This window comes from Bos javanicus, chromosome 2 (assembly GCF_032452875.1).
Source record: "Bos javanicus breed banteng chromosome 2, ARS-OSU_banteng_1.0, whole genome shotgun sequence".
Lineage (NCBI taxonomy): Eukaryota > Metazoa > Chordata > Mammalia > Artiodactyla > Bovidae > Bos > Bos javanicus.
In genome coordinates, this window is record NC_083869.1 from 71,739,021 (window position 1) to 71,753,058 (window position 14,038).

General features: G+C 37.6%; 1 protein-coding gene across 5 annotated transcripts in view; it reads left to right on the forward strand.

The window, feature by feature from the left end:
• Positions 1 to 14,038, forward strand: part of PTPN4 (protein tyrosine phosphatase non-receptor type 4) — a 191,301-nt gene that overhangs the window by 104,462 nt on the left and 72,801 nt on the right. For all 5 annotated transcript variants that reach the window (XM_061439843.1, XM_061439856.1, XM_061439863.1 and 2 more), the window contains exons 11-12: positions 10,569 to 10,632; positions 13,865 to 14,037. In XM_061439843.1, coding sequence (XP_061295827.1) covers positions 10,569 to 10,632; positions 13,865 to 14,037 — 237 coding nt within the window. The remainder of the gene's footprint in view (positions 1 to 10,568; positions 10,633 to 13,864; position 14,038) is intronic.

Here is a 14,038-nt window from a genome sequence, read left to right on the forward strand (position 1 = left end):
AATAGAAATTTCCTCAATGAAGAGGGAGTATGGAAGAGGAATGTGTGTCTGGAAGGTTCAGTCAGAATTTGGGGTAAAGGTACCAAACATTTGCAGAGGCCTCATAGTAAGAATCTGGAGAAGGAAATGGCAACCCACTCCAGTACTCTTGATTGGAGAATCCCCTGGAGGGAGGAGCCTGGTGGGCTACAGTCCATGAGGTCGCAAAGAGTTGGACACGACTAAGCGACTTCACTTAATTTCTTTCATAGTAAGAAAGGATGTGGCAAGTTCAAATGATGGGATATGTGGTTTGATTTTTATTTATTTATGTTTGGCTGTGCTGGGTCTTGGTTGCTTTGCAGACTTTTCTCTAGTTGCAGAGAGCTGGGGCTACTCTTCAGTTTCAGTGCATGGGCTTCTCATTGTGGTGGCTTCTCTTGTTGAGGAGCCCAGGCTCTAAAGCACATGGGCTTCAATAGTTGTGACATGTGGGCTCAGTAGTTGCAGCTCACAGGCTTTAGAGCACAGGCTCAATAGTTTTGGTGCTTGGGCCCAGTTGCTCTGTGGATTGTGGGATCTTCTGGATCAGGGATCAAACCCACATCTCCTGCATTGGCAGGTGGGTTTTTTTTACCACTGAGTCACCAAGGAAGCCCCTGATTTTTTTTTTTTTTTTAAGTTATCTTCACTGAGGACAGAAGCAAGGGAGTAAGATTTTAAGATGATATTGCTTAGAAGAGAAATTGGATTCAGATTTTAAAGGATCTTATATATTCCATCTGCTGTTGTTCAGTTGCTCAGTCATGTCCAACTGCATGATCTCAGCACACCAGGTCTCCCTGTCCTTCACCATCTCCTGGAATTTGCCCAAGTTCATGTCCATTGCATCAGTGATGCCATCCAGCTGTCTCATCCTCTGATGCCCCCTTCTCCTTCTGCCCTTAATCTTTCCCAGCATCAGGGTCTTTTCCAGTAAGTCAGCTCTTCACATCAGGTGACCAAAATATTGGAGCTTCAGCATCAGTCCTTTCAATGAGTATGCAGGGTTGATTTACTTTAAGATTGACTGGTTTGATCTTCTCACTGTCCAAGGGCCTCACAAGAGTCTTCTCTAGCACCACGGTTCCAAGGCATCAATTCTTTGTCATTCTGCCTTCTTTATGGTCTGGCATTCACAGCCGTATATGACCATTGGAAAGACCATAGCCTTGACTGTACAGACCTTTGTTGGTAGAGCGATGTCTTTGTTTTTCAACACACCACCTAGGTTTGTCATAGCTTTCCTGCCAAGAAGCAATCATCTTCTGATTTCATGGCTGCAGTAATCATCTGCAGTGATTTTAGAGCCCCAGAAGAGGAAATCTGTCACTGTTTCCACCTTTTCCTCTTCTATTTTCCATGAAGTGATGGGACTGGATGCTGTGATCTTTCTTTAATATTTAGTTTTATGTCAGCTTTTTCACTCTCCTCCTTCACCCTCATCAAGAGGTTCTTTAGTTTCTCTTTGCTTTCTGCCATTAGAGGGGGGTATCATCTGCATATCTGAGGTTGTTGATGTTTTTCTCCTGCTAATCTTGATTCCATCTTGTAACTCATTCATTCTGGCATTTCTCATGATGTGCTCAGTGTATAAGTTAAATAAACAGGGTGACAACAAACAGCCTTGTTGTACTCCTTTCTCAATTCTGAACCAGTCAGTTGTTCCATACAGGGTTCTCACTGTATGTATACAGGGTTCTTGACCCACATATAGGTTTCTCAGGAGACAGGTAAGATAGTCATGTATTCCCATCTCTTGAAGAGTTTTCCACAGTTTGTTATGATCCACACAGTCAAAGGCTTTAGTGTAGTCGATGAAACAGAGATAGATGTTTTTTTGTGACCCCCACAAAAGACTGAGCCAGACTTGCCAGTCAGTGTCCAGGAGTCTCCAGTGGAGGTGTGGGTCGACAGTGGCCTGTCATGGGGTCAGGGTCACTGACTACAACAGTCCTGGGAGCTGTGGTGGGGTGGCCTAAGTCCTTTCAAAGGAGGTTAAGGCAAGGAAGAAAATCACTCATGGATTTTAATGCATTTTATCTGTACCTTATAACCCTGCAACTTGGAGGTCCTTAGCATTGTTTTGTGGATAAGGAATAAGAAATGCCAGAGAAGCTAACTGGGCCAAGGTTAATAAGTTTGATAAATATGAAGTGGAACCTTAAACTTGGGTCTTTCAGATTCTGAAACACAAGCTTCTCATTTAACCTCTTCTTTGAAAAGTAGAGCTATGTGTAGAATAAAATTACTTCCTCATTTCTTTCTATATATGATTAGCCCTAAATTATCCAGTTCAAGTTCATGCTTTAAAATGTTGAGTACTGGATTGGGAATTACTTGGATTCTGTAAATTAGACTTCGTTAAAATTACTGCTCATCAAAAAACATCATTAGTAAAATGAAAAGGGAAGGGGACAGTTCTGGTTCCCAGTCTAGCAGGTAAAGATTTTGCAACTTGTTACTCCTATTCTCAGAAGAAAAAAAAAAAAAAAACTCTGAAAAAACTCAAATCAACAACTCTTTTTAGATCTTCTAAAGAATTGAAAACACAGGGCATACTGCATTTCTGAAAACTGAAGAAACAGATGAATACAAGAAATGACAGCTTACCAGGTCTAGAAACCACCGCTACAGCAGTACCTGGCAGGAGTACATAAAGGGTGGTTGACAAATTGCTGGAGACAGAGCAGAGACTAGCTTGTCAGATAAACACTCCCTCAGGCCTTGCTGACTTAGGAAGGGCCCTTTGCTACCAGTGATCTCAGGGCCAAGATTGACAGAAAATCCACTTGTGATTGAAGGGCAGGGTATAGGGGTTGAGCAGGAAAGTAGTTTGAAATATGCTCAGAGCCTTCTTTTCTCATTAGCAAAGATCTGTCCTTAAGGAAGTCTATTTATACTTAATCAAAATGGGTATTACCAGGGCCTAACCGAGGTGGAGGAAGGGAAGCCCTCTCTCTGCTTTTTGTTTCAGCTCTGGAAGGGTGAGTTGCAGAGCACTGAAGGGTGCAGCCAAGAGGCCCAGACCACTAACCCACTGAGACCGGATCACAGGATTAGAGACTGGCATCTGCCCAACCCCAGACTTAACTGCCACATCACCAGGGCTCCTGTATAATAACGAAGGTTCAAAATTTAACTATAAAGCTCAGACCAATTAAGAAGGACTCTCTTGGGAAACCCAAAGGCAACAGAGGAGACAAAATCAAGGACAGTAGAAGAGATAGCCTCAAATGCTTACCACAGAAACTGTTCTTCAGAATAGCAACAATTTGAATTGAATTAGTTTCTAAAGGAATTCATGACATAGGGCACTGTTGAAAATAATAGACCAGTGTGTTGGCAGTTAGAGAAGTTTACAGCTGGGTGTGGTTTTTGAAAGGATGGGGTGACTGGTACTACCGTCATTTCAGTATTACTTTGGGCACACCCAGGGCTGTGCCTTCCTGAAGAGCAATAGCAGAAACATAAACTGAAGATTGGGGTGTAGAGTTCATGCAAGTAAACTGCCAAATAATAATAAGCTGGGAAGATGGGATTTTCCAGGCAGGAGTACTGGAGTGTGTTGCCATTTCCTTTTCCAGGGAACTTCCTGACCCAGGGATCAAACCCATGTCTCCTACATTGCATGAGGTTTCTTTAGCACTGAATCTCAGGTTCAGTGGGAAGCTCAGGTGTGTCATGTAGCTAATGCATTACAGTAAGCAAATAACAAGGCTCAAGATCCACTGGAAATCAAAGCTTCCATCATCTTGGATCTAGTTGGTTCTAACCAGTTTTTGTCATGTCCTGTGGCTGTGTCATTCTTTTAAAGGTTGCGCCCTGCCCCCTTCCCTTGTTTCAATACTGTGCCTAGCAATAGCAAAATACATATTCCTTTCAAGGATACATAGCTTATTTATTAGAAGAAGAAATACATTAGCCATAAAACAAGCTTCAACAGTTTTTTTTTAATGAGTTATAATTAGTGTAACATTAGTTTCAGGTATACAGCATAGTAGTTTAGTATTTTGTATACATTATGAAACAATCACTACAATAAGTCCAGTTTTCATCCGTCACTATATAAAATTATTATGTGTTTTTGACTGTATTCCCTCCGTGTGTATTACACTCCCATGACTTATTTTACACCTGGAAGTTTGTGCTCTTAATTCCTTTCACATATTTGTCTTTATCTGCACTGAAGCCTCCCCTCAGCAACCATTCATTTGCTGTTTATATCTGTAAGTCACTTTTTTGTTTTTTAGATTCTACATATAAATAAAATCATAAGGTATTTGTTTTTCTAGTTATTTCATTTTCATAATACCCTCCTGGTCCATCCATGTTGCCACAATGACAAGATTTCTTTTCAATGACTGAGTAATGATGCTTTTAAACTGTGGTGTTGGAGAAGACTCTTGAGAGTCCCTTGGACTGCAAGGAGATCCAACCAGTCCATCCTAAAGGAAATCAGTCCTGAATATTCATTGGAAGGACTGATGTTGAAGCTGAAACTTCAGTACTTTGGCCACCTGCTGCGAAGAACTGACTCATTTTAAAAGACCCTGATGCTGAGAAAGATTGAATTTGGGACAAGGAGATGACAGGATGAGATGGTTGAATGGCATCACTGACTCGATGGACATGAGTTTGGGTAGACTCTGTGAGTTGGTGATGGACAGGGAGGCCTGGTGTGCTGAGGTTCATGGGGTCGCAAAGAGTCAGACACGACTAACCGACTAAATTGAGTTGAACTGAACATCCATACACATCTACACACATACATCACATCTTTATCCACTCATATGGACACTTAGATTGTTTCTGTATCTTGGCTGTTATAAATAGTTCTGCAGTGAACATTGGTTGTTCAGTTGCCAAGTTGTGTCTGACTCTTTGCAACCCCATGAACTGCAGCACTCCAGGCTTCCCTGTCCCTCACCATCTCCTGGAGTTTGCCCAAGTTCATGTCGTTGAATCAGTGATGCCATCTAACCATCTCATCCTCTGTCTCCCCCTTCTCCTCTGCCCTCAATCTTTCCTAGCAGCAGTCTTCTGATGAGTTGGCTGTTCACATCAGGTAGCCAAAATATTGGAGCTTCAGCTTCAGCATCAGTCCTTCCAATGAGTATTCAGGGTTGATTTCCTTTAAGATTGACTGGCTTGATCTCCTTGCTGTCCAATGGACTCTTAAGTCTTCTTCAGCTCCACAGTTTGAAAGCATTGGTTCTTCAGTGCTCTGCCTTCTTTATGGTCCAGCTCTCACATCCGTACATGACTACTGAAAAGACCATAGCCTTGATTATACGTACCTTTGTCATCAAAGTGGTATCTTTGCTTTTTAATACACTGTCTAGGTTTGTCATAGCTTTTCTTCTAAGAAGCAATCGTCTTTTAATTTCATGGCTGCAGTCATCATCCACAGTGATTTTGGAGCCCAGGAAGAAAAATCCACCTTTTCCCCTTCTACTTGCCATGAAGTGGTGGGACCAGATGCCATGAACTTAATTTTTTTTGAATGTTGAGTCTTAAACCATCTTTTTCACTCTTCTCTTTCACCCTCATCAAGGATTTCTTTAGTTCCTCTTCTCTTTATGCCATTAAAGTGGTATCATTTGCATATCTGAGGTTGTTGATATTTCTCCTAGCAATCTTTATTCCAGCTTGTAACTCATCCAGCCCAGCATTTCGCATGATGTGCTCTGCGTATAAGTGAATAAATGGAGTGACAATAAACAACCTTGTCATACTCCTTTCCCAATTTTGAATCAGTCAGTTGTTTCATATAAGGTTCTAAATGTTGCTTCTTGCAGTGAACAGAAGGATACATAAATCTTTTTGATTCAGTGTTTTTATTTACTTTGGATAAATACCCAGAAGTGGAACTGCTGGATCATACAGTAGTTCTGTTTTTAGTTTTTTTGGGGCCCCTCCATACTGTTTTCCATGATAATGGCACATATTTACATTCCCACCAACTGTGCACAGAGATTCTCTTTTCTTCACATCCTTATCAACATTTGTTATTTCTTGTCATTTTGATAATAGCCATTCTGACAGGTCTGAGATGGTATCTCATTGTGGTTTGCATTTCTCTGATAGTTAGTGATACTGAGCATCTTTTAATGTCACTGTGGGTCATGTGTATATCTTTGTAAAAATGCCTCTTCGGGTCTTCTGCCTAATTTTTTTAATCAAAATTTTTTTGTATTGTGTTATATGTTGTTTATATACTTAGATATCAACCCCTTACTGGGTATATCATTTGCGAATATCTTCTCTCATTTGGTGGGCTATCTTTTCTTTTTGTTGGTTTCCTTCACTGTGCAAAATCTTTTAATTTGATGCAGTCCCATTGTTTATTTTTGCTTTTGCTTCCCTTACCTGAGGAGACATATCCAAAAAATATTACTAAGACTGATGTCAAAAGGGGTTACTATTTGTGTTTTCTTCTTGGAGTTTTATGTTTTCAGGTATTAACATTTTTGTCTTTAATCCATTTTGAATTTATTTTTGTATATGATGTGACAAAGTTGTCCAGTTTCATTTTCCTGCACGTAGCATCCAGTTTTCCCAACACCATTTATTGAAGAGACTATCTTTTCTCCATTGTACATTCTTTCCTTGTTGTCATAAATTAATTGACCATGTGAGCATGGGTTTATTTCTGGGCCCTCTATTCTGTTTCACTGATATTTATATCTATTTCTGTGCCAGTGCCAGACTGTTTTGGTTACTGTAGCTTTGTAATATATAGTCTGATGTCAGGTAGCCTGATAACTCTGGCTTTATTATTTCTGAAGATTGCTTTGGATATTTGGGTCTTTTGTGGTACCATACAAGTTAGATGATTATTTGCTCTAGTTCTGTGAAAAATATCTTTTATACTCCTCCCCTTTCATATTATATGTTTTTAATGTTATATTTTGCATCTTTTAATTTGTATATATCCCTTAACTAGTTGGTGTAGTTTTAGTGTTTTCCACAAGTGGCTGTACTAGTTGACATTCCCATCAACAATGCGTGAGAGTTCTTTTCTCCACATTCCCACCCAACATTTATTGTCTTTCTGATGCTAGCCATTCTGACAGATGTGAAGTGGTATCTCTTTGTGGTTTTGATTTGTATTTCTCTGATGATTAGTAGTATTGAGCATATTTTCATATGCATGTTGGCCATCTCCATTTCCTCTTTGGAAGCACATCTGTTCAGTTCTACTTTTTACTTGGGTTGTTTGATTTTTGTTTTGTTTTCATGTTGAATTGTAAGCGCTGTTTATATATGTTGGATGTTAACCCCTTATTGGTCATATCATTTGCAAATATTTTCTCTCATTCAGTAGATTTTCTTTTTGTTGTTGGTTTCCTTTGCTATGCAAAAGCTTTTAAGTTTAGTTAGGTCTCATTTGGAGAAGGCAATGGCACCCCACTCGACTACTCTTGCCTGGAAAATCCCATGGACGGAGGAGCCTGGTAGGCTCCAGTCCATGGGGTCGCTAAGAGTTGGGCACAACTGAAACGACTTAGCAGCAGCAGCAGGTCTCATTTGTTTGTTTTTATTTCATTTGTTTTAGGATATGGTTCCCAAAAAATGTTGCCATGATTTATGTCAAAGACTATTTGCTTATGTTTTCTTCTAGGAGTTTTATGGTATCCAGTCTTATATTTAAGTCTTTAATCCATTTTGAGTTTAGTTTTGTTTATGGTGTTAGAGAATTTTCTAACCTCATTTTTTAACACGTAGCTGTCCAGTTTTCCCAGCACCAGTTATTGAAGAGACTGTCTTCATTGTATATTCTTTGTTCCTTTGTCATAGATTCATGACCATAGGTGCATGCATGAGTTTATTTCTGGACTTTCCATCTTCTTCCATTGATTTCTGTGTCTGTTTTTGTGCCAGTACCATACTGTTTTGATTTCTGTAGCTTTGTAGTATAGTTTGAAGTCAGGGAGCATGATTCCTTCTGCTGTTTTTCTTTTTCAAGATTGTTTGGCTGTTTAGAGTCTTTTGTATTTCTATACAAAATTTGAAATTATTTGTTCTAGTTCTGTGAAAAATGCATTGGTATTTTGATAGAGATTGCCTTGAATATGTAGATTTCTTTGGGTAATTGGTCACTTTAACAATAATAATTCTTCCAATCTAAAAATACAGTGTATCTTTCCATATGTTTGCATCATTTTCAGTGTCTTTCATCAGTGTGTTTCAGTTTTCCAAGTACATGTCTTTCATTTTCTTAGGTAGGTTTATTCCCAGGTATTTTATTCTCTTTACTGTGATAGTAAATGGGATTGTTTTAATTTCTCTTTCTGTTAGTTTGTTGTTAGTGTATAGAAGTGGAACTGGTTTCTGAATATTAATTTTATATTTTGGTACCCTTTTTCATGATTTTTATTTCTGTGCTTACATTGCCTATCTTTTCTTGCTCTCTACTTTATCCACTGGAGCTCTTAGCATGTTAAGTAAGTTGTTTTAAACTCTCAGAATGATAATTCCAGCACTCCTTTCACATCTGGTCCTGATACATACTGTGTCTTTATATTGTTTGTTTTGCCTTTTGGTATCCCTTGTCATTTTTTCTTGATGGGCCGATCTGATATCCTGGTAAAAGATTGTTATTCAGTCACTAAGTTGTGTCTGATTCTTTGCGACCCTGTGAACTGCAGCATTCCAGGCTTCCTTATCTTTCACTATGTACTGGAGTTTGTTTTAACTCATGTCCCTTGAGTCAATGATGCCATCTAACCATCTCATCCTCTGTCACCACCTTCTCCTTCTGCCCTCAGTTTTTCCCAGCATCAAAGGTCTTTTCCAGTGAGTTGGGTCTTAACATAGCATAGCCAAAGTGTTGGAGCTTCAGCATCAGTCCTTCCAATGAATATTCAGGGTTGATTGGTAACCTTGGTAAAAGGAACTGCTGTAAATAGGCTCTTAGTAATGTAGCCATGAAATTAAAAGACGCTTACTCCTTGGAAGGAAAGTTATGACCAACCTAGATAGGATATTCAAAAGCAGAGACATTACTTTGCCAACAAAGGTCCGTCTAGTCAAGGCTATGGTTTTTCCAGTGGTCATGTATGGATGTGAGAGTTGGACTGTGAAGAAGGCTGAGCACCGAAGAATTGATGCTTTTGAACTTTGGTGTTGGAGAAGACTCTTGAGAGTCCCTTGGAAAGCAAGGAGATCCATCCAGTCCATTGTGAAGGAGATCAGCCCTGGGATTTCTTTGGAAGGAATGATGCTAAAGCTGAAACTTCAGTACTTTGGCCGCCTCATGCAAAGAGTTGACTCATTGGCAAAGACTCTGATGCTGGGAGGGATTGGGGGCAGGAGGAGAAGGGGACGACAGAGGATGAGATGGCTGGATGGCATCACTGACTCAATGGACGTGAGTCTGAGTGAACTCCGGGAGTTGGTGATGGACAGGGAGGTCTGGCGTGCTGCGACCCATGGGGTTGCAAAGAGTCAGACACAACTGAGCAACTGAACTGAACTGAATGTAGTGATGAGGTGGGGGTTGGGTGGGGGGGAGTGGGTGGTGTAGTCTTGTGATTAGCTTTGTGTTTTTCTGAGCCTCAACCTCTGGATTGTGAGCTTCACAAGTGTTTCTTAATTTTTTCTCCCTCTTTGGGTGGGACAAGATTTCTAGAGTGGACTGAAATCGGGTATTTTCTTTCCCTGGATCATTTAAGGCTCTTGTTAACTTGTTTCCCCCCTAAATGCAGACCTTGTTAAGAGCAGAGTGCTCTGGCCTATTTCAACATGGTTTCTTTTCCCCTTTCCCTGTTGGAAACCTGAGGGTATTTTCCTCTGATATTTACTGTTGGAATTTGTTTGAGCTTCTGGAGATAAATCTTAGAATTCTGTGAGGGCCTTCCTATGACTGGGTCCTCTTGGAGTTTTTCACTCTCATAGTTAACCATGCTGAGCTTTCAACAATTCATGAAATACAGTTCAGGTTTTCCTACCCTGGCACTGCTTCCTCTGATGGTTTCTGCTCCCAGTTCTCTTCCCTGGGAAGCTCTGATTCCCTGTACTCAGCTGTTCATATCTCAAATCTCAGAGGTAGAGTTTGCTCTGTGCTCTTCTCTTTCTTTCGGATCCAAGAAGAATTGATGATGTTTAAGTCTGTTTAGCTCTTTACTTGTTGCTAGGATGTAGTGGTGATTTCTAAGCTCTTTGCATGCAGAACAAGGAAACTACTTGTAGTTTTAAAGAATAAATAAACTATATTTTTGGTATTCTTGAAATTTTAACTTGTAATATGTGTTTTTATGTAAATTTCAGATACAAAATTGAAAAATGGATAAGTTCTCAGTAAATGTTCTGGTAAAATAGCTCAACTTAGTGTATAAATTCTAATTATTTTTTCATGACACACCAAAAACTTTTGATTTTTTAATGTATATATGTATATATATATTATTTGGTGTATATGTACATATAGTTAAATAGATATTGCTAAACATGCAGTTAAAAGATTATTTTTAACTACTCTTTGGTTGATACTTTTATATTTGTTCAATATTTTAAATACTTCAATTCATTCTCTTTTTATCCAGGTTGAAAATTGTGAAAATTTCTTTTAAGTGCAAACAGTTTTTTATTCAGTTAAGAAAAGAATTGGTAAGTATTGTTCTTATTAATATAAATTGTTTATAAAGAAATATTCATTACAGAACTTTTAGTGTAAATAAAAGTGTTATTAATACTATTAATAACTGCCAACTAAGTTAATTTATAGTTTGTGACAAATTATTTCTCCAGTGTTTCTGTGGTTCTGATCTGAGGTTATTCTAGATAGCTGTTCTGCTGTCTCTTGAACATAGAAACTAATTTCAGTTGTGATATTCATTGTCAGTCCCCGTATTCTATTCATAAGGTCAGTAACTGAGGATTTATATGTCCTTTTTCTTTGTACCTTTCTTTTTTTTAAACTAAATCTGTAGCACTTCCTTTTATATGTAAGTTCATTTCATTGTAGGGAATCTGAGTGTTTAGTTTTCTTTGTAGTTCATGAACGTGTAGTACATTTCCTGCCATTGTTAGAAATGGTAATGTCCTTTTTTAATATTATCAATAAATACAACATGTTGAGTTATCGTAGAAAGTACAGTATTGTAAAGAGTGTCATCTTATAAATAGTTTTTATCTATTTCACTGAATTAAATTAGCCTTATCCTTTGACTGACATTATTAGAAGTCTTGACAAATTAACGCATATTTTAGGGTGTTTATATGTGTGCAAAATGTATTTGAATCAAATGCATTTTATAGAGGATCTTGATCTATTAAGTATAATTCATCATCATTTATATTCACAAAATATGGAAGTTTTTTGAAGAGAGTTTTTGAAATAAATCAGGCAGAAATTAAGTATAGTGCTTGATAGGTATATAATATACAATGTTATTATATAGAACATTACTACCACCTCAGAAGCTAGTATTATTGCTAACAGAGCTGATGCAGTAACAGTTGTTAACTCTCCCAAAAGCTGAATATTATTCTCATTTGTAGCATCATGAATTAGTTTGTCCTGTTTTGAGCTTTTAAAATATGAAATCACACAGAATGTTTTTGTCTGCCTTCTTTCCCTTAGCATTGGGAGATTCATCTGTGTTGTTACACAGAGCAGTATTTTGCTCCATTGCTATTTGGAATTCTACTGACTGAATATACTATCAATTAGTTATTCATTCTTAATTATTTTAATGGACAGTTTTGCCATTTCTGAATGTGGCTATTATGATTAATGCTGTTAATGAACACTATTGTACATGTTTAAATAAATGTTTAGAGGAATAAAATATATTAAATCATGTCTGGAAACTGGAGAACAGACATTTTATTTTACTTTTGATAATTATATTTGTAGGAGGTGATACTGAAGCCAATTTTTCCATTGGCTTCCTGTGGTACTCTTGTTATTTGTAATAATAATAATATAGTATCTAACATTTCTGGAGATCTTACTATGTGCCTGATAATGTGTATCAACTATTTTCATATCATTTAGTCTTCACAACGATTCTCTGAGGTAGTGTTAGTACATACAAAGCCAACTCTTATGCATAATTAAGAATTCTCTGATGATCAGTAAGTAATATTTTAACATATCATTTTCTAGCATCACTATTTAATATTTATACATGGACATTTTACTGTATTTTAGTTACAGAAAAAAATCTTCATGACCTTTTGATAGGCAAAGATTGCCTTAATAGGATGTAGAAGGAAATTGAACATTAAAGGAGAAGATCGATAATTTGGACTGTGTTAAAATTAAGAACTATGGCAAATAGCATAGAATATGTGTATAATAAACACATACACCATGTCCTTCGTTGTATATCCAAGCCAATCCAGAAATACATTAGTGACTTGAACAGACACTCCAGAGTTGAGAACAGAACTGAGAGTATCTCCTCATCCAGTACCATGAACCTCGTTAAACAGCAGAGAAATACAAATTATAACCAGAATGTGATAATTCCTCACAGCCATCAGAATAGTGTAATGAAAAGATTGGTGAACCCAGTGATTTGGGAGTATGTGGAACATTCATTGCTTGTAGGAAGAAGTGAATATTGAGCTAATCATCTTGGGAAACTGTTGGGTGGTATCTACTAGAGGTGAGCACATGACATCTATGATCCAAACAAAAATTCACACCTACATGCATTAGACAAAATACAGGAATATACATAGGAGCGATATTTTTACCTTACCAAGCTATAAACAGTAAATGTCTGTCAAAAGTGGATAAATAAACTGTGGTCTTGTCATACAATAGAATACTGTGTAGAGTGAAAATGAGTCAATTACTGCTTCACAATTAAATGGAGGAATATAGAAACATAATAATGAACAAAAGAAGTCAAGATACACATGAATGAGTCCATGTATGTAAAATTGAAAACAAACATAACAATCTGTGGTCATAAAGTCAGAAGGGTAGTCACCTTTACAGAGGTAATCTGGTAGAAAGGGAGGATGAAGGATACTCACAGGTGCTGCTAATGACACATTTCTGAATCAGGTTGGGAGGGTCAAAGGTTACAGTCACTGAAAATCAGAGCTCTACATTTATGACGTGTCTGCCTTGCTATAGATTAAAAAAAACTGTTTACTTAAATAGTAAAAAAAAAAAACTGTTTACTTAAATAGTAATTGGTGCCAAATGTTTTAAGTTAAAGGAATGCTTCTGTTCTGTTGCTACTTAGTTTTAAAATGAGTTTCAAAGTAGTGTTCTGAAGTGCTGAATGTTTTTATTTACTTATTTACAATCTAGACAGATTTATAAATTTAAAAATATTGTTGAAAGGTATGTTGATGTATCTTAAAGTTTAATTTGTGGGCAAGGATTATATTTTAAAATGATTATAGCTATTAAGTTTTGAAAATAGGTATATATCAAGTTTTAAATTTATTTGTGAAAGTTGCTCAGTTGTGTCCGACTCTTTGCGACCCCATGGACTCTACAGTCCATGGAATTCTCCAGGCCAGAATACTGGAGTGGGTAGCCTTTCCCTTCTCCAGGGGATCTTCCTAACCCAAGGGATCGAACCTAGGTCTCTCGCATTGCAGGCGGATTCTTTACCAGCTGAGCCTCAAGGGAAGCCCTAAATTTATTTCTAACTGTACTCTAAAGTAAAAGTTCCTATGATTTGTAAAATTGCCAAATAAGGTCCACATTTTGCCACCTATTTATATTACTGGTTCTCGATTGGATAAGCAGAAAAGACACAAGAAGGATTAGTGTTTGTACGACTAGACTATTTATCTGTAAAAAATAAATGGAGCATTAGATTCTGACATTTTCATGATATTCTCTGCCTTTTGTCATTTATTACAGCATGAATCTAGAGAAACATTATTGGGATTTAACATGGTGAACTACAGAGCATGTAAAAACTTGTGGAAAGCGTGTGTAGAACATCACACATTCTTCCGTTTGGACAGACCACTTCCACCTCAAAAGAATTTTTTTGCACATTATTTTACATTAGGTTCAAAATTCCGGTACTGG